The following is a 22,617-nucleotide window of genomic DNA, read 5'->3' on the forward strand; positions in this document are numbered from 1 at the left end:
TATTTATATTTGTCTTGTAATTTTTGTTGATCTTGTTACTATTGTATTCTTTTGAAATTGGTGTAGACCGTTGGAAATGTAATAAATAAATAAACATAGTTGTGGCAAATTGTAAAAGTGTATTCTCACCTATAAAAAGAAACCGAGTTCTTTCATTCTCCACGATGCAATCAAACAAAAATCCTAGTCTTAGTATTAATTCTAGAACAAAAAGATCTGATCTCTGTATTTCTACTAGGTAGCTGTTTAAAGATAATTCAGCATTGAAGTTTCAGTGCAATAACCGCAATCTCTGTCAACATCTGATGGATATTTGAAAAAAACTCTTAATCTCACTTGGCCCATGAAATTGTTAGTAAAACTAGTTGTGGATTTGACTAAATCCACAAATATCGTTGACAAATTCGCATAATGATGACATGGCTCTCCTGAATTCAACTCCTACTTCACTTTTCAAAACTTTCAATACGCTGCAAGATTATGGAAACTTTCTGATGGGAAGAGTTATGAAAATTCTCAATGAAGATGGAGTGATACAGGTGGACATAGCTATTCATGTCTATAGTCTAAATTCAAACAAAGGTAGTGAACATACTAGAAGAGTAAAAGAATCACTCCAATAATATGCTCTCCAAACCATCGAGACTTGATTTCTAAATCTGTGGCAGAGATTTTATTAATGTGACATGTAAGAATCTATAGAGGAATATTCTACGTGCAGGAATTCATTCATTCATTCATTTGTGGATAAAATTACAAATCATATAAATATGTTTGGGAAAGAATAACAGGCATGGCCCAAAACTATTCTATACCCAAATTTTGATACTGAATAACTTGTTACCATTTCAAAACAGTCTGAACGGGAATACCATAATGGATGAATCAATCAAAAGTTAGTGAAATACCATTATAATAATACTGTTAGAAATAATTTGAATGAATATTTAAAATTTCATTTTAATTTGACACATATCTATTATTATATTGGATATAATTTCTCGAAAGTTCACGACAAACTGAAGATTCACGAAAGATTAACATTTTCATACTAAACATAATTATTATGATAATGAATGAATGATGAATTCCATTTCCACCATAAAGAACTAAGAAATTCCACAAACCTTTCTTGAAAATTAACAGACCACTATATCAAGTAAGCGTGGTAAGTGTGTAATTAATAATTTAGCCTGCAGCGCATCACAATAAATTTATTTGAAATAAAAACAATAAAACATGAACACATATAAATATTATCATTATTCTATCCTAATATATTCCTTGAAACCCAATTTTCGTTTATTTCAAACAGTCATTTCTTAGTTTCCTTGCAGAATGAGATGAAGTTTGTAATTATGAACATAATTTGTATATTATAATGAGAATTATCAATTATTGAGATTTGAGAGTTGAAAAATCGTGTCCAGCGACCGAAAATACATAAGATAGCGTTCCTGAAATACATAATTTGAATGCATAGACTAGTAGGAGCGATGCGATAGACAGGCCATTACGCGCATTAATCATGGGGAAGGACCGCGCCGCATCGTAACAGTGCTACTTATCCCCCTCCCACCGCCGCATCTGTGATCGTAACCCCCAAACTATATATATCATTGGATTCAGGAAGAAACGGCCTACAACGTTTATTCGAATCCTTTTTCTCTAAGTCGGCTAATGACTTGAATATTCGAGAAATAACAAAAAGGCCATAATAAAAAAATACATTTTTCGAGATATTTTATTTTTTTGCAGAAAAACTATGCGGTTTATCGCAAAAATGTAGAGGACCACATTGAAAGCCAGTTATGTGTACATAATATTGAGAAAGAATTAAAAGCTGTACTATGAATAGTAACTGCAGGACAGGCGATTTTATAAGCGCGCGTTTTTTACAACTTACCCCCCTCCCCACCAAGCTGTCAACCACCCGGGGACCTGACGACATCGAGTTTCTTATACATTAGAGACCCCCTAACAATAATCTGAAGTCAAAATCTCTGCCTCTCTCATGTATGCTCAATGTAAGCCAGCGCCTGGACTAGAAGCGGTTTCCACGCCAGTGGTCTGCTGGCAACCACACACATGAAACTGGCACATGCGGCACATCTCGTTCTCAAATCCAATTAATCAATTGTCCAGAGGCTAATAACGTTCAGGGTCCGCATTTTCGTTCTAGCTCGCAATTTTCATCCAGTTTGTTATATAGAGCGCTGCAGTGCTCCGCATTTCTGTTCTAGCTCGCAATTTTCATCCAGTTTGTTATATAGAGCGCTGCAGTGGATGATCATTTTCAGCTATCAGACTATTTAGTCAGAAATTGGTATGGATCACTTAGTTGCAGCAAGAATTTTTGCTTTCCCAGTTGGTCAATATCTATAAGACAACGAATAGATTTTCAAACGTCATAACCTGATCCTGATTCTTTGTTCTTGTCAAAGCAATAATAATATATTGTAGCCTGTAACAGATTCAATCATCTTGAATTCATAGAATTATATAGAAATGGAGTTAAATTATCATAATCGGAACCTGATAGCTTGATAAACTCAACTCTATATTCTGTACTACATTCTAACTACATTACACACTAGTTTCAAATTTATAAACTTAAACTAACATTAGATGATATACATATGATAATTGTTCTGGAAGCCTTCACTGGTACATTAATATTCAAAAACTAGGTACTCACGAAAGAGCCATGGATAAAGGTATAACTTACCAAAAGTACATTTTCTCTCCACCTAAACTACTGATCAGTTGGGCACAAATAAAGTATCATATCATTTCATTGTCTTTTTCAATCTTAACACAAAACTTTCCTGCCTTTCCTGCCTTGAAACACAAATCAATGATTTCGCTAACCTAACAGACACTTCTGTCTCCAATGTATGTTATGAACACTGTACAATCTAGATTCACTTCCCATTATAACCTCCTGACAAGTTGGAATCTCAAACTCTGAAATGTCAAACTTTCTTATCTCGAATGAAGATTTGTTTCAATCCACGTTGGAGGATGATTATCTTCTCTTGAACATTAGATATAATGACTTAAACACGTCACAACTACATATCAATTGTGAAACTAGTCTTGGTTCCTACATGATTACTGATGTCTGGTGAACTGGAAGCTTTAACATGAAGCAGCAGAATAATATGGTAAGTGCAGCCATTTGTGCTTGGATGATCAGACTCGCTCATATTATAATATATTTATATTCACTCGCTCGTGATATTGTGAATAAATATATAAATATTGAACGCAATATTTGAACTACGGTCATAAGATTCAACATCAACTACTAGTGACAATAACTTGGCAAGTAACAAAAACAGCCACAACCGAAAACCCTGGATCAATAATCAAATGACAAATATATCAAGATTACAGTTTCTCATGAGTTTTTTCAGTTGTTTTTCAGTAACTAAGTAGTGTTCCATATTTGTTTAGTTGTGTTTCATGGCTGCATTTTAAATATATTCCACTTAATGCAGGCGTGTCTTGTCTCGGCCAACGGCAGACTGTAACCGTGATTGGTCACCCAGCTACCAATCATGAGGATTTGTTATTTCGCTGCTTGATGTTTTGGCTCTCGAAGCCTACTGAATATTGAAAATAGTGTAACAACAAAAAATAGTTTCCATGGATAGGAGGATGTAACTAGACGTCGTTTCATCTAAAAAGCATAAATATACCACAGCATCAACTTCACCAAGCACAGAAAGTTTTTTGAAATTTAACACTGTTATTTTATATTAATGTAGAAACCTATTCCATTGAGCGAGCAATTTCTGTTTGCATGTTTGTGGATATGAATGTTTGTTAAGTCGGCAGGATTTCGAAAACGGCTTCAACAATTTTGATAAAATGCAGTACGGTATAGTAAGTTTGTGATTTATTCGTCCTTTGAGTATCAACTGATCAAAAGAGAATTAACCATAGATTGTTAAAAACGAGACAGAGAGTGTGAGCGAGTGAAAAAGGGTTATTACAGCTTTTAAGTTAACAAACTTGGTGACGTTATTTAAACATTGCATGAATCAAGAAACATCTGCAACTATAGGTAGAGAGAGTGACCGGATGTCTGCAAGTTTGAAATAGATGTTTCACAAATATACAGTAGTTGAATGCTATACATATAGTAAGGTGATAAAAATGCGACTAATTTTCCCAGCTCCTGATGTTATTGAACGCTATTTTTCGCCACACAGAAAAATAAAACAATATAATATATGATAATAATTTTGTTTATTATGCACTTCCAAAAGCAAAACTGAAAGGTCATAGCTCTAGCAAATCTGAGGTAATCTGAATATCAGAAATTGTCAAATTATTTATATATTTTTTCATTTTCAGTGGATACAATTACAAATCATATTATAATAGCAAAACTGAAAGGTCATAGCTCTAGCAAATCTGAGGTAATCTGAATATCAGAAATTGTCAAAGTATTTATATATTTTTTCATTTCCAGTGGATAAAATTACAATAATCATATTATTTTCAGTGGATACAATTACAATAATCATATTATAATAATATGTTCGGGAAAGAACAACAGGCAGGGCCCAACACTATTCTGTTCCCAAATTTTGATAATGAATAACATGTCCGAAAAAATAGTTTGTTTTTAGTAGTTTTAAGTAGTTCCAAAATTATCCACCAGGTTTAGTGGTAATCGCAGTTCTTAAGCTGGGTTTGGTTTGGGTAGATTTCAATAATTTATTATGTCTTAATAACCCAAAAGATTATGTTCAATTATGTTTTAATGTGGGAGGTTGAGTTTATACTTTTTTATTCTTTTAAATGGCACAATAAGATGATATGATTATGAATGTTTTGATTCTTGAATAATAAACACAAATAATTAAAAGTTTTTTGATCAGCTGTTTTAGTGCACTTGAAATTTGGACAATCTGAATGTCAACAATGCTTGTTATCGTCGACTGCGGAAGTAGAGGTTAGAAGTCCTCTCCTACTCTGAAAATCGAATTTGAATAGTTTATAATATCTTATTTGTATTTCATTCATCCAAATAGAATGATAGTATCTTATTGCAAAATACTTTATTCAATTCTAGAAGCATAAACTGATTCCGTTTCATAAACTATTTTGTAAACACGTTCACATCGAATCAGAATCAGCTGACTTCAAGGTTATTTTACAGCCCTAGGGCCGTAAAAATTTTACCGGCCTGGTCGGAAAACAATCATTTTCGGCCTCCTTATGACGCACGAAAACCAGCTCATTACATCCAAGTGGGGCGAAAACATTATATTCCATCAGCTGCTCCTATTCCCTATCAAATATAATAATCCACGATGCTTTCACACGACACAAAACGAGCCTAATATGATATCATATATCACAAGTAAATACATAATTTGTAAATTCAGATGAAAATTAAATGGTGTTACTTAATCATTTACTTTCAAATTTCATCACTTTGTACTTTTCAGCAAAACTTATAACCTCCGATATCTGTTTCATAATGAAATTGAAACCAATATATCTGTATTGTCATTCCTAAATGTATTTATATTCACATAAAACTATTTATTTGAGATTTGATCAAAGTTTGAATATTGACAGAAATGCATTCACTTGCCAATGTTGACTACCGATAGAATACAGGTGGCAGTTATAGCAAGTGATAATAATTTATGTACGCGTTGAATACTTGGAACCCCGTGATGCGTTGTATCTTGGACTCCTTTCTCCTTTTCTAGAAAACGCGCCGAACTGAATTATTATTCGTATTGAGTGTTATTAAATTTGAGAGAGTTCGCCTCTCACTGGATCATTTTCGTTGAACCATCTCCTACCCAATAATAATATTTTGCATGCCTTCTCAGTCAAATATCCCATTCCTCCATAAATTCCATCTCACTTCCAATTTATCGCTTATTTACTACCAAGTACCAACAATTCTCCACCTAGGCTACCGTTACAATACGATTTACGTTTCGACTTCATCTCCGAGGCGCAATATTGAAATGTATTCAAATATTTGTCAATCACTTCTCCAAACTGTTCGCATTTGGGGTGGGTATATGCATTTTGCGTTTTCTCCTGCACGTGTTTGAAAGTATGAGAATACTTTTGATCCGAAACTATTTATCGATAATATAATACGTATATGTTCAAACGGATGTACTTAATTCATCAATTAAACTATTGATGATCATCAAGGGTCATCGATAAGCTCACGAAAACATAAGATTTCATTAATTGGAAAATTACTTGTCAATTGCAGTTAGGTTGTACGTAATTTCAATAATTCACCAATGCAATAACACGGCTAATCTAAACTAATCTACTAATAGGGCGTTGTGAAATTTTGTGCGAGCAATCAAGGGCAATTGGAGCTACTCTCCCCGTCCTTCCTGGTTCTTTTAAACATAAGCGGAACTAGACTGTTTTTCAATCGTAGTTGATAGACTATTTAACATATTTCATTCACTTGTTTTATTTATGTGAGCCTTATCGCAAATTGAAACGCGACGCGACGTGACGTGACGTTAGTCTGCTAGATGAGTTAATATCATATGATCATATTATAATGTTCACATTTGAGACAAAGCTAGCACGTGTAAACATCATTATACAATCATATGTTGTTAATTCATCTAGTAGACTCACGTCAACTCAAGTCACGTCGAGCCGCAATTTGCGACAAGCCTTACTTTATTAATATTTTATTATTTTATTAAAAGTGAGATTCACTAAGCATTGATTTTTTAAAAATAGCGGACGGTTCGAAGTGAATGTCAAACGTAATGCAATACCTTCAATGTTAATCTGGTTTTAACCATATAGTGCTTTCAGCTATGAGGAATTTGATTGAAACATCAACTTGAAATTAATAATGGAGCATACTTATTGAAATGAAGCAGTTGGATAGTTGACAAAATAGTTCAATCAAGCTAAATCTCAATCTAGTTTTGCTCATGCATGTTGAGCTGTGTGCTGTGTGAAAAGTTTTGATTTGTTGAAAACAAAAGTTGATTTGGATGAAAACAGTTGAAACTAGTTGGTTGATGGTTGAAGGAACGCCCATCTCTGCTTAGGCCGATATTAGTGTTTCCCCTTTGTTAGCCCTTACCTGGTTTGATCAAGCCTCACAGACACACCCACTAAGAAGCTGATATCACTTGGCACTGACTCATCTTATCTTCACAGTACACCACCATCAAAATGATTTATTGTCAAGCTATTATCACTCGTGGTGCAGTATGTATCAGTAATTAGATCAGTTTCGATGAGAATACACACATTTAGATAGGAATTGTCCAGATTGACGATTATATAAAAACTTGTATATAAAGATAATAAGAGATGATTAACAATAAATTAATGATAAGGACTATGTCACATTTGCCTTTGAAGTCTCTTGAGCCATAACGCCTTTGTTACACTTCTTTACTATTGTATGGTGACACCAACTTTAAACAAGTTTTTATCAGCATTCCTCGTAAATAACAATGGTTCAGTGGATTCAATCATTAATGCTGTCAATTTTAAGTGATTCTTACTGTAGTAGCTGGTTTGTAAACAAAGCCAGTGCTACAATATTGGATGGTAATAGACTATTGTTATTGCCAATTGGCAATAGACTTACTTGAAAAAATGTTACTTGACATTTCATTTTCCGATTGTTAGTTTTTAAATTTATGGTGATAATATTAGTAATAAACGGTGATGGGTTACAAATGAAGTACCTACACCAAGTGTTTATGAACATTTATTTGAATAAGATTCACTTTAATCTGTCAGTATTGGATGCGAATCATTTACATTATTTCGTTATTAGGCATGTTGACAGTTTGAAATAGTCTCACTAGAGCAATAAGAATTCTTATCTTTTAATATCGTGAGATTGTCTCACGTATTTTCAATACGAAGAATGGAGAAAAACTAGAAATAACGATAAAATAGTTTGCATTTTGAAATTGAAAAACAGGGTCCGTGATATGTATTATTTATTCTCAATAAATCTGAAGGAGATAGATGAACTTACAAGAAAAACCATGATGAAGAAGACAAAAATAATGGGAAACCTTGTGATCGAATATTGTGTTGCTTCAATGTATTTTGCAGAGAAATAAATTGGCGACGGGGGGGGGGGATTAACCAAGTCAGTCAAATTGGCAAATAGGGAACTGGAGAGAGGTAGATCATATCATGATGATAGAAATACATGAATGAAGGATGCAGGAAGAAAGAAAAAGATGGAGTGTGGCAGAACGATATAGTGCATAAATACACGCCCTGGAAGAATATACTATACAGTGAATGATGGGGCTAGATGAAGAATATTATAGTGGATGATGAAGAAGTTTACTGTCTGGTGAACTGAGATAGTCTGCTAACTTCCAGTGACTGCACTATACTGTAGTTTGTATCAGGGGGAAAATCAACCTCATGCAAGAGTATCAATCAGTCTATGGTCTGTCATTATGCAGGCCACAAAATGATTGATGTTGTGGAATAACTGATAGCTGCACAGCAATCGATAAACAGTCAGTAAGAATATTATTATGATTGGCACTCGAGAATATTCAAAATTTCAGATGCAAATGACGGGCGCCAAACCACCAATAATGTGAGGGTTTGTTGGCGTCGTCTTGAAATCGATAGAAGAGAATGGAATGTGTGGAGCAGCCCCTTCTCTCACTGGGAGTGAGTGAATTATGAATTCGGAGGCTCCTGAACCCTCCCTTGCAATGCACCCTTTCCAAATCAGAAAGAAAGACAAAATAGATTGCGGTAAGATTTATGAACTTCAATTTATTTGCCCATGTGAGGGGTTAGGTGGGTATCAAACTGTGCAAAGTTGTGCTACATCGTTAGCGGCAAGTCTTGTGTGAACCTTGGACCCCTAGGAGGTCCCTAGGAGGTGTGACGTGTGTTTTGCTATTGAATCAAACTAATGTTAAAGAAATTATTATTCCCTGGAGTGATCAACTCAAGCATTGCGCATCTTCAAGTCGCATAGCCTTGGGTTCATGTAGGCCTAATTGATCGCCTTGATCAATTCAGAAAAATATCAATCTAGCTTTTGAAAAAGTTTAGCTTCAGTTTGATCATTTACTTACTAGTCGATAATTGATTCTACTACAATTAATTGAAGAAGTATACATAGTTTATAAAAAGTTTTCATAATTGAGTAGTTCCACTAACAGGTGTCGTGACAAATGGGCACTGATTTTATTAAAATATCAGAGAAAGGAATCTATTAACTGGAACTACCAGTACCACTCACGTATCAGTCCAACCGGAAGTGAATTCATTGCAGGCAAAACTTCAATTTTAAATTGAATTATCAACTTATTCCTCTCGTCAAGAAACGTTCTCTCAGTATAATAAATTTACATTACAAAGGAACTAATGTAATAAGAAAATGTATTTTGGAATGAATAAGTTTTTTAATTGTTCACAAAAACGGCCTGTATGTATGGAGTTCTATTTTTGTTCATGAATATAATATTATTCATAAACATTTTTGATCATGAGTGTAATCGCACATACATCAAAAGCATTATAATCCCAAGTTGTGAGTTTGGAATCGTGTTCAGTTGAGCCTAGATACGAAGTTGAAAGGAATAAACTTGTCTGCATACAAACTGAACGTTTCATTATTAACTTTGCCATTCAATGAATTGCTACATCTCAACCTCAAGACGATTCAATCTGGATGATGGGTGTTTCTTCAGTATGGGATAGTAGAATGCAAATGCGTTTCATTCTAATGGAGTATATTCATTCTATGGTATAGATCATTGCTTCAGTATGGGATAGTAGAATGCAAATGCGTTTCATTCTAATGGAGTATATGCTGCTCGAATTTCGAATGTACATTCAATTCACATAAGCTAATCATACGATTCTTCTCTTAGCAATTTCATTCGATCTTCGAGATAAAACAACATTATAATCAATAGTATCTGTAAATAATTGAAACCACTCACGACAGTTGAACCATTTTGATAATTTTACCTTATTATTCCACCGGGGCACTGAATTGTGGGTGAAGAAGACTGTGACTAATGCGTGTGATTATTTATCATTGTCATTTATCTATACTGAATCCAATGCATGATATTTTGAAATTTTTTTGAAATTCAGTGACTAAGTAATATAATGCATATATATTCATTTATAGAGGAAATCAACAATATTGGTTACCAGTACTACCAATAATGTAAGGAGAATATTATTCAATTCTTTTGTCGATTAGTGTTATCCTATTTTACTCTGGATATTGTAATATATTGAAAATATATTAAATTGCATGATATAATACATTTAAAGGATATCACGGTATTTGACTTTTTTTTAAGTTTAGTGTTATCCTTTCTCTCTTTGGATAATATAGATGATATTCTCCCTTTCATAACCAGATTCTACTCAATAATTTCTACAACATCTTTGATATAATATCAAAAGAGGTTCTTTAGCAAAGACGTTTTCAAAGTGAGAATGCATCAGTATTCAAAGTATAGAAGGTCAAAGGGTCAACGCTTAGTTCAAGAGAATTTCCCGCATAAAGCAGTCCGTAGTGCCAACGGAATTACTCTTCGCATTCATTGATTGAAGATGAATAACGATGTTGATATGAATGTCGTTGGAGGGAAAAATAAGTTGAGGTTATCAAATACGAAGAATTAGATGATTCAAATCGTTCTGCGTTCAACAAACAAGTTTCACACACAATCTATCAAATTTTTAAGAGAATATGGACAAGTTCCACGGTTGAAGGAACAAATAAATTTAGAAACTCAGATTATGTTCTACAAAGAGAGGGCGCATGCGCGCAGTGTGTTAGTCAACAAATTATTTGCTCTTCAAAAGTATTAAGATTTATATAATTGATTACTCAGTTAACTAATCAGTCTGTGTTCAGTGGTTGCAGTGAGGTCTCAATTTTCCAGTTTTCTAATAGAAGTAGTCATATGCCGTAGTGTTTTAGAATAAATTGTGTGTGGTTGTTAAATTATTCTGCTCCTAACCTCAATATTTTGAAGCCGGCTGTAGTGTCCTAACCTTAAAGTAGCGATGCAGACGGACTTATACAGAGGCCTTTTAGGGTTGTAAGTTGTAAGTGTAAATTGGACTTCGACCTCCACGATATCACTACGAAATTTAGACAATGAAAGTAACTATTCCTATATCAGTCCAATTGAGGACTGAATCTCCTCTCCTCAACAGTGTGATAAGATTTCGTGAATATCTTTGTGGCGCTATACAAGCGGAGGTCACCTGCACTCCGTTGCCTATCGAACGTTGAATGTTCGTTCAATTTGAAACGGAGAGTGTTGACTTCTATATTCTGCCCGCTACGGTGGTGTCTATTTTAATCTGTTATTGCTTATCAGGATTCAGACTAGATTTTCCACTATCATTGTCTTGGAGTGCATTATGATTTTGCTATAGCCTCTTGAACTAATGGGAGTCGTCAGATTAATAATTATACTTATTATGTCTTTCATAATAAAGATTCTGTCCAATTCCTTCTTCAACCCCACTTTCTCTCACTGCAGGGGCTTCCCTTTTCCTGCCTTGACAGCTCTCTAGGAATCTTCTAGTACCTTTCTGTACTCTCCTGTAACTTTTTTATTCTTTTAAGAGAGAGATAAGGATGACGAGAACAATAAGTAAACAAGGAGAGGCTACTGAAAATGCACAGTATCTTTTAGACAATATCAAGAATGATTTAATCAACATAGAAGTAGCTGAAATAGCGATTAATTTTCATGGCATCCTTTCCGTTATCAGCAATAAGTACTCAAGTGATGCCATAATCGATTTAGTTCCTGAAGTCACATCACTATTAAATCCCACTATTAAATAAGTTTGATGCTGCCATTAAAGTGAATAATGACTTGAAGTTAGGTCTCATTAATATGTATGAAGAGAATCAGTTGCTGATAAAATCATTGGAAACAGAAAAAACTAACCGTAAAATGGATTTTGAAAATTCATGACAATGTGAGGAAGTAGCGGAAGACGAGATAAAAACCTTAAGAATGGAAATAAAGAAATTAAAACGAAGTAAAAACTCTAAAAAATTAGATTCAGACAATAGTATATCGAAGCAGTTAGATTGTTCCATGGAAAAACATACTCAAACCGAATTTGACGACTCTTCAACTATTGACTCTTTATCGATTATGCACAAAAAGTCCATTGAATTTTTCAAGATGAATAATGACAGGCTTCAAATGGAGATGCTTGATCTTCAAGCATTTGGGGGGACAGTCACGGTAGGGGAATACGGGATATGTTATCGCAGAGGTTGCCTTCCAAGTTTGGCTGCAGTGCATACATCGCTCCGAGAGTTCCTGTCGAGAAGCTCTGTTATTCAATCTTGGATTCTAGAGCCCAGTCTGCGGTGCGGGATGGTGATTGGATGGCGGTACGAATAGTGTCACAAATGATTTCACTGAGAGAGACATTGAGAAGTATACGTTTAATTTAGTTAAGCTTATTGAAAAATTTAAAATTATAAATTTAAGATTGTCCACAGTTCCTTACAGGTACGATCTATATGCTGATTCCAAGGTTAATTTGATGATTTCCCAGTTGAATAGAGTTATCCGTAAGATATCGTATAGATATAGAAACGTTCATATACTTGACTTGTGGATGTTTGAGGCAAACCAGCATACAAGACATGGTTTGCATTTGAATAAGTTTGGTAAGAAAACTCTATGTAAGTTAATGACAGGGATTATAAATGGAGTTATCGTTCAGACTGAGGGTACTGTCTCCTATGATAATATTAGGAGTGTGATGGCACCTTCTCATGCTTATTCTTCTGGTCCTTCCCCATTGGTTAATAACTTCGACTTGTTAATTAATCGCAATTTAAATAAACTGACTAATAATAACAACGTTGAAAGAATAAAATTTTCAAGGCAAATTCTTGACCAGAACCACATTGCTACAATCCAAGATGTTAACTTGACATGTGGCAAGGGAAGCTTCAAATCCTCTGTAATATGTAATAAATCTTCTGGCTGTAATCATGAGAAGTCAGCGCCTCTTTAAATTAAGTTTATACACCCGAACATTCGATGCTTAAACAATAAACAAGACAGACTGGAACTATTTCTTGACTTAGAAAGGCCGGATTTCCTAGTTCTGACTGAGCACGGCTTAAAAAATATGGAGCTAGACTGTGTAAATATGGAGAATATGCGTCTGACAAATTTTTATTGCAGAGTAAACAAGAGAATGGGTGGTGTTGCTATATATCACGGAACGTGTTCTGATCAACAGCCTTTTAACGTAGTTAGAATAAATGTTAGTGATTTTTGCGTAGAGGGATGCATTGAATTAGCCTGTTCCAAGTTCAATTTAAATAATGATACATACATACTAATAGGTATTTATCGACCTCCAAATGGTGATATAAACTTATTTTTAACAATCTCGTAAATATCCTGGAAAAATTGTTGGTGAATTTGGATATCAAGCTGATTTGTGTGGGTGATTTTAATAAAGATTTTTTAGTTGATTCTTCCCAGCGCAGAGCTTTTATCAATATTCTGGATCAATTCGGTTTGATATACAATGTTAAAGTTTCCACAAGAATTTCAGAGCATAGTGAAACGGCTATTGACAACATAATCACTAGTACCTCACTGGAAAATATAAATGTAGATGTAATACATTCATGGCTGTCAGATCATACTGCTCAATCTCTGGAACTTAATCTTACAAATTGCCCTCGTAATTCAGAAAATACTTCCTTTGTTGCTTTTCGTAATTGTAGTGTTAATAATAATACTGGTTTGGTGACTGCTTTTATCAGTTGTAGATTGGAGTGATGTTGTCTCTGAAAGGGCAACTAACTTAAAATACGAATTGTTCCATCAAACTTTCCTTCACTATTATAACATTCATTGCCCTATTGTGTCTAAGCCCTCAACTGCGATTAAAAGGAGAAAACATACCGGTGGAAACTGGATGACCAAGGAGATTGAACAAATTAGAATTTTGCTTGAATTTGCAACAGGGAAAGTAAACAAACAGTCTTTGAATACTTCTCTCATAAATCATGTTAAAAACCATGATGACCAGCTAGTGATTAAAGCAAAAAAATAATTCTATGAAAATTTAATTGCTAAATCAACAAATAAATCCAAAACTAGTTGGAAGTTGATAAATCAGTTTAGAGGTGAGGGGTTTGAACCTAAACTTGACTCTCTGACACTTGACATTAGGGACGAACATATTACTGATCAGAGACGCATTGCCAACAAATTTAATAATTTCTTTACTAGTATTCCTCAAAGAATAATTCGAGATTTGAATAGAACACAAAGGAGTTTCAATGTTACTCCTTTCAAGAACCATCCAGCTCTGCCATCTGAACACTTCTGCCTGCTGCCATCTAGTGAATGCGAGATCTTACAAATTATTGATAGTTTTAAGCCAAATATTAGCACTGGTCATGATGACATATCTTTGAAGGTTTTAAAGCAGTGTAAAAGAGTCATTGCTAAGCCAATCACTTGCATTGTCAACTCTATGCTTGAATCAGGTGTTTTTCCAGACATTTTGAAAGTAGCCAAAGTAATTCCTCTTTTGGAAGAGGAATACGAATGACAGTCATTTCAGTTTTAACTGCTTTTTCAAAGATTTTCGAAACCATCATTCTTAGAAGACTAGTAGCTTACCTTACAGAGCACAATCTGATTTCACCAAAGCAGATATCGACTACCACAGCCTTGATTGATATTTACGAAAGCTTTATAACAAACATGGAACATGAAAAATATACGGCTGGTGTGATGCTAGACCTTACAAAGGCATTCAAGTGTGTTGATCATGGGGTGCTGTTAAATAGATTGAATACCCTTGGTATCGGAGGCACTGCAAAAAAACTCATCAAGTCCTACCTGTCTGATCGTTTCCAGTACGTTTCAATTCAGTTCGATCAGAGAAAAACAGCTTCAAATCTCATTAAAATGTCATCAGGTGTGCCCCAGGGCTTTATTTTTGGTCCTCTTTTTTATACTGTATGTTGATGATGTCTCTTCTATGGTTCTCCTGAATAAGTTGACTCTATATGCTCACGACACGTCACTGATATTTGCAGACAAAAACTTGGAGGACCTTGAAATGAATTGTAATCTGGTGAGTAATCAGGTTGTACAGTTCTTCAACACGCTTTTCCTGACAGTCAATTCTAAAGAAAGTAAATTGGTGAATTTTAATTTGAGACACAATACGGTTGAACCGTATTTATATATAGGTGGCGAATGTGTTAGCAATACTGACTCTGTTAAATTGCTTGGCTTACACTTTGACTCCTAGTTTATGTGGGATGAGCATGTGGATGCACTAGTTACTAGGCTGAGTAAGGATCTATTTGTTATAAGAAATATCGTGAAATTTGTGCCATTATCGGTGTCAAAAATAGTATATTATGCTCTTTTCTACTCCCATGTTGCTTATGGTATAGAGTTGTGGGGAGGCACCGCTGATTTTCATTTCCAAAGGATTTTTAAACTGCAAAAGAGAGCTGTGCGATACATGGCTGGTCCTAAGTATAATGAGTCTTGTAGAGAGGCATTCGTTTCTTTGAATGTTCCCACCTTACCGTCTATTTACATAATACAAGTTATTAATTTTTACCCATAAACATATCTCGAAACTGGTCACGAATGCAGAAGTACACGATCATAACACCAGAAGTAGAAACAATATAAAGTACCTTCTTATATTGGTTCTAAATTATACAACAAATTGCCTGCAGAGCTGAAATCTAAGTCGATAAGCATTTTCAAAAGTAGTTTATACAGCTTTCTTGCTGAGAAGGCCTACTACAGAATTATAGATTTCTGTGATAGCTAGTAGATATTGGCACTTACAAGTTGTATATTAGCACTTACAAATTATTGTATAAATACAAGTATAAGCGCATTGTATTAATTATATCTCTATGACGATGTTCACCTGTTTATTGTATTACATATGATTAACTGTGTTGAATAAATTTTATATCTTAAATTTTAAAAATATATTAAAAAAATTTGGATATTTAGAATTATCAAACCAATTGGCAGTTGTAAGAGAACTGAAATTATTCATTAATATTATTTTTATTAATTCTAAAATTATAAATGAATAATTCATTAAAATTAATGAGGAATATGATTTTGCATTAAATGACAATGTATTTTGATGTTTGAAAGAATAAGACGTTGATGTTTTCAATACCACTATATTTGTTAAAAAATAATACACATTACAGTATCAGGTTTCATGGTCACCTACCACATCTTCAGCTGAACCAATTCAATCTGAAGTCTTATTCTATCAATTATGGAGAAATACCTCAACCACAACATCTCATACCATACAATAAAATTATTTCGATGTTGTTTTATGTGGTTCACTGTCGGAAGGGGTCAGAGCTCATAAATGGAAAGCTTACAAATGGTAACCAAATTAACATTGAATTTCCATTCAACTTCTGAAGGTTATCAATAAGGGACAAGCATATCAAATGTACACTATATGGTTGCTAATAAAATCATGTAGATTTTTCAACAAATGACAAATCATTCGAATGCATTCGTGTTGGAATGTAAAGTAGAGGGTTGGAAATTGGGAGTGAATATTAAGGAAATAGTTCGAATTAATAATGAATTTCAGTATTTCAGAGCTTATACCCACATTATTTTAGATAATTGACTAATGGTAAGCATTCATCATACCTTTGATGTAGATGATAGAATGCTAGAGATTATAAACAAAAATAACCAGCAATTTGAACTTATTCTATGAGGTTGATCATAAAATAATTTATTTACTCATTACCTTTCACTAGGTTTTTGAAACAGATTAGAAATAATGAAAGATCGGGTTGAGGGCCCCACAAGAGTATCTGACCTAATTATGAGACTTATGTGTCTATACTCCATAACTAGAGTCCTCGGTACGTAATCTATATAAAGAAGTTCCTACTATAATGATTATACTATAAGTTTGGTGATAATAATAATGAATGAATGACAAACACTTTGTACACATTCAATGAGGTTTTTGACAAAATTTTGAATATTTTTCAAGTAACTACAGAAATTTTCAATATGCTTCACATCAACTATATTATAAATAAAATAAGGGCAATAATGGAGTTGAAGAAATTTTTTAATAATTAGGAAGAATGCTGAGTGTATTCGATAAGTTAAATAAAAGAATTGAATACACGGGACAAATTACAAAAATTTTGAAAGAATTCTTCGAGTTTCTCAGGGTTCACCCTAAATTTTGAATATAGCCTAGTTAACTAATGACAGGCATTAAAAATGTATTTTATCAGGTTGGTGACAGAATTATACACAAATGACACTTTTTTGTACATGTTCTATGATGTTGATGATAGAATCAGAGCATCTCTTTTAGGTATATCAAGAATTTCGAATTGTGGACCAAGTTACTTACAACGTGCTCCGCAGACTTGGCCGGGTCGTTATAAGTGCCGTAATGTCGAATCTCAACAACCATCCTCCACCAGCCACGACTACTGGCCAACAACTGACTCTTCTCCCTCACCCTCTAACTCTATCACACAACACTAACAGCGAGAAATTTCCCCGCACCCTTACTCATTTTCCCTCTCTCGTCCCAAAATGTCAACTCCTGTTTGCCTATGCGAACTGTCGGAATGCTATCAGTACGAGAGAAGATAACGAATTTCGTACCAAATACCTGAAATGGCTGAGTGCCATTACTCATGAATGTTGTATTCATATTTACAAGTATACCTATAATGTATCTGAAATGACTGGGTGTATTTCAGTATATTCTATTCAAAGTATAATTATAATGTGGGCCTACTTGAAATTACCGTATACCTATGGTATGGTGTATGTATCAACTGTACTAGTTGGTACGTATATAATGTATCCCAGGCACGGCCCTAGGGACTTTGCCGCCCTGGGCGAGATCGGAAACTGCCGCCCCCCCCCGCAAGTATCCCGTCTTTAATTGTTAATCCCGGGTTCCACCCCTCCTTGAGCGATCGCCTAACGCCGGTTACACATTGGGCGGTTTCTGCCGGGGCGGTAATTTCGCCGTCGCCGCCGTTCGAGCAGTAGTCTATGGACTTGAATGGAAGCTTACACACTGGGCGGCAGAAACGCCGCGCGGCTATATTGCCGTTGGCGGCAGCTGTGCAGCCGTCCACTGCCACTGCGGCCGGCGGTGTTTTGCTGCTCTTGTCTACGCAGTGGCGTACGTGACCAAATGGGCGTTAACACATTTGGCGGTTGTCTACCGTCGCCGCTGATCAGTCGTCTTTCCCAGTTGCTCCAAGTCAGAGGTCTTTGAAAATCAGCCTTTTAATTTGTGTCTTGTTGTAAAGTTTGTAAGTTGTTTATAACATTTATTTGTTGTTTTAAGTGTTTGTGGTTGACGAGTGTGAGAAAATGAGTAAGTTAATAGACAATGAGTTGTTAATATCATTTGTAGAACAGAGGCCAGTTTTGTGGGACAAAACCCTCGACATATTTAAGGATCGAGATGCAACAAGGAATGCGTGGAAGGAAGTGTGTATGGTGATTAGGGGGGATTTTGAAACTCTGGATGACAAGAAAAAAACTGTAATAATTATGTTGTATATCGCTGTCGATTTAATAAAAACGTTCATTTCAATGAATCCAAGCAAGGCGATTTCTCTGCTGTCTTCTTTTCCTTCGACGGCACAACAAAAGTGGTAAAAGTTGTTGCCTTTCCATTTTAAGTTAAACACTTGATAATATATACTTTTGAAAAATGTGAAAAATACAATTAACTGAACACTCATGAAACAGTGAAGTCACAACACATTTGCGATGAAGAACTACAACAATTATTTTGGCTACTGATCATACGTGGCGGTAATTTTGCCGCTCGATATTTGGCGGTATTTTTTCCGCTGAATGTGTAAGCTTGACCTTTTTTTCGAGGCTGCGACGGCAGTTTCGCCGCCGCGGCAGAAACCGCCCAGTGTGTAACCAGCGTTACTATTGTGTCTCCGCTGTGATGCGACACCACAGAGTCTCAGTAAACTCTAAAAATTATGTTTAACACTATTTTTTGACATTTAAACAAATATTTGACAATTATAAATATTGGGGAACAGTAAAGTCCAGTCAATATAGACATAAAAATGGGGGTTTGCTTGCAATTTATATCGTAGTTCTGATTTTTTAATATTTTATTTGGATACATGAGAGAGGTTCAGAACCAAATTCTTCATGTAAAATTCCCTTGTGCTAATACATAGTGGCCCAAAAAGTTCGTATTTTAGGTTCATTTTCCAGTTTTCAGCTATTTCCGGCAAAATCAGTGATCGGACAGAAAAATTTGCTCTTGCCTTTTTTAAGATCATAAAATTCTGAATGAAATGAGATCATTCAGAACTCTCTATCTCCAATGAGTACTGAGCTTTGATTTTTCAAATATGAGTGATATTTTGAAGGAAAAAAATCAATTTTGATCATATTTAGTATTTGATCAACAATATATCCCGATTACAATCTAGATGTAAAATTCAAAATCCCTCTGGGCATTTTTAGCTTCAACCATCATCACCATCTATATTGCCCTCAACGTGATATTTCGTACAATGATATAAGCTCATGAGATCATGTTCTATGAGAATCAACCGTTAGTTGCACTTCATTTCAGTATTTCCTAGTGGAGAGGCGCGCGAGGACACGATCAAGGATCGCTTAAGGATCAAGCTATCAAAATGAAAAAGTTTTCTTTTTTCAATCATTACTTTCTGAGACATGAGCGCCTAAAGTTTAAAATTTTGGGACAGAACATTTCAAATTCGGTACGAGATGAATCCATAAAATTCGAAGGATAAATTCTTCATGGTATTTTTGATTTAATAAAACAAAAATTTTCTGAAAATATCAATTTTTGAGAAAGTTTTTCAATTTACTAAAAATGACCAAAAATAGTGTTGAGTTTTTTTGTAAATTGAATAACTTTTTCAAAAATTGATATTTTCAGAAAATGTTTCAAAATTTTCTTGTTTTATTCAATCAACAATACCATGAAGAATTTATCTCTTACTGAATTTGAAATGTCCTGTCCCAAAAATTTAAACTTTAGGCGTTCATATCTCAAAAAGTAATGATTAGAAGAGAATGTTTCCCTAAGAAAACTTTTTCATTTTGATATATACCGGTACAAATTGAAAAACTTTGAAAAATATCACCAATACAAGAAAGTTTATTTTTTGCCTTTGCACAGCCTTAAGACGTAGACTGCAACATAGTATTAGGCCTACTTAACTTGCTAAGTAATTAGAACTACAATTTCTACAAGTTTGTTTAACACACCTGTTTAATTAAGTAGAACTCGTCTGACCTTTGCAATTCCTTCACCAATTCTTCAAGATCTGGGGACTGAACTATTTTATGTTCGCTAGACCACTCAGACGTTCCTGGGACATTGTTGATCTTAGAAAAGTCTTCATTAGCTCGAGGTTGAAAAGCTTCTTATATAATTTTACCATTCACATTTGATATTATGAATTTATTATTTATTTGTATTTTAAAATTTTCTGTTCCTTTAAATTTGCCGCCCCCAAAACCTGCCGCCCTGTGCGGCCGCCCGGTCCGCCCACCCCTGGGGCCGGGCCTGATGTATCCAGTTTATGTTTGAATGAATGAACATTCTAGGGAGCTGGACACATTTTTTAACAGAACAACTTTATTTTGGGCCTACGCCTCAAAGGAAAGAACATAGTTCCTTCTGTGGCCCGACTTAACATACACTGGTACCTTTTCAATACCTGCTACCATCTGACTCATCGTGTATAATCAAGCATTATCCTCATTTGTCCTAGCCTATTCAAGGCTTAAGGCTTTTTTACTGGTGACATTTTTCAAAGTTTTAAGGATTTGGATACTACCAATTACCAAAAAGAATAAATTTTAGAGGAAAAACTTTTTCATGTTTTTTTACTTTCTGAGTTATGAGCGCTGAAAGTTGAAATTTTTCAAACAAGTCATTTTAGAATTGATAGCGAATGAATTCATGAAATTTTGATGGTCCTAAACTAGACTCTGAACTAGATTCTTCAAGGTATTTTTTTAGAGAAATTATAGGTATCAAGTTCAGAAAAGTTTATTCCAATTTTGAATAATAACTCAATTGTTTTTTCTATGGAAAAAATTTTCCTTAGAATTAATGTTCTGAGAAATCAAGTAGCCTATGTAATTCGATGAACAATACCTTGTTGAAAGAATGAGAGGAGGCCTATCCTTAGAATTAAAAATTGATTTGATTTCGGTAATTTGGATAGTATCCAAATAATAAACTTTGACAAATGTCCTCAGTAATAGTTTCCAGAAGTCTCAAGCACACCCTCAAATGACTGTGTACATCATTACCAATAGACTTCAAATAAATATGATAATATAGTGTATACTGACTATTGAATGTGAGGTAAACTATTATCCCACATAGCATTGCGTTGCACTAATATCACCCATCGATCTGTTAGGTGGTCTGTTCGCTATTCAGTCAGCAGGATTACACAACTGTAGCGTTACTCCAATACAATACCATTGACCATTGGTCATTGGCTGTCAATGAATGCTATCATGCGGTCAAAAGGGCTGACTAAGCACTACCCCCTAATGGCTAATTTGCTCAAGTGAATCAGCATCGAAGTTCACTCAGTACACTGTGATAGTGTTCCACCACACGTTTTCTCCGCAGTCTGTCTTGGTCCATTTACAATTTATACAAACAATGAAAGTGGACAATTCTCAACATTTTTTTGAACAATTTGATTGTTATCTCCCAATGCAATAGGAAGATTCAAGGAACTTCGACTTGAAGTGTCATGGTTTAAAATTTTCAAACCCCAAATATGTCTGAAGTTTTCCTAATCTGAAAATTCCTTAACGACAGCATTCCCAAGACATTGTAACATTAAAAGCTTTGCTATGAACTTTTTAAATTCACACATCGACGATGGGAGACGGAGTCACAGGCTCGGAAGAGGAGAGTTTATTGGGTAGCTTTACGCCCACTTATGTTACACATGACATAGAGTCAAGGCAACAGTTCAACTCATACCTCATATTATGATAGTAGAAGTTCATAACGTTTGATAATATGAGAGCAGGAACAAGAGTGAAGCTCGGAATAATTTATGACATGTCCGATGTGTGAGTTCCACATGTTGTGACTACATTTAAACAATACTGTACTCAATGTGGAACTTAATTTAAAAGCAATAGTTGGTTTCGCAAATTTCAATAATTATTATTGGTTGCAACAAGTTGTGTAGAACTTCCCACTTCCCTTGTAGGCTATTCCAATTGTGAGGTAACTAAATGTGATGTTATTGATAACAGTAACTAAGTAACAGTGAGGCACAAAGCACAACTCACACTAGCGCGACTCAAATCATACGACTCCAGTCGCGGGTACTAGTCTTTTTGACTTTCCAACTTGACTTATTTGAAATTGTAAAGGCTTATTTTGATCAAACATAATGAGATATTTTATCACTTTCACAACAAATTTTAATGTGTTTTTTTTATTATTCACGATATCAGCAGGATATAAACACAG

General features: G+C 34.6%; 1 protein-coding gene across 8 annotated transcripts in view; it reads right to left on the minus strand.

Moving 5' to 3' along the window:
- LOC120348926 (calcium/calmodulin-dependent protein kinase kinase 2-like) overlaps positions 1-22,617 on the minus strand; it is a 525,835-nt gene that overhangs the window by 223,529 nt on the left and 279,689 nt on the right. Inside the window, exon 1 of one of the 8 annotated variants that reach the window (XM_039443397.1) lies at positions 17,473-17,564. The exons of 6 other annotated variants lie outside the window; for them this stretch is intronic. In XM_039443397.1, the coding sequence (XP_039299331.1) occupies positions 17,473-17,535 (63 nt within the window). In that variant the 5' untranslated portion in view covers positions 17,536-17,564. Of the gene's footprint in view, positions 1-17,472; positions 17,565-22,617 lie in introns of those variants that run through there. One more of the 8 variants, XM_039443403.1, reaches the window with a different exon arrangement.

This window comes from Nilaparvata lugens, chromosome X (assembly GCF_014356525.2).
Source record: "Nilaparvata lugens isolate BPH chromosome X, ASM1435652v1, whole genome shotgun sequence".
Lineage (NCBI taxonomy): Eukaryota > Metazoa > Arthropoda > Insecta > Hemiptera > Delphacidae > Nilaparvata > Nilaparvata lugens.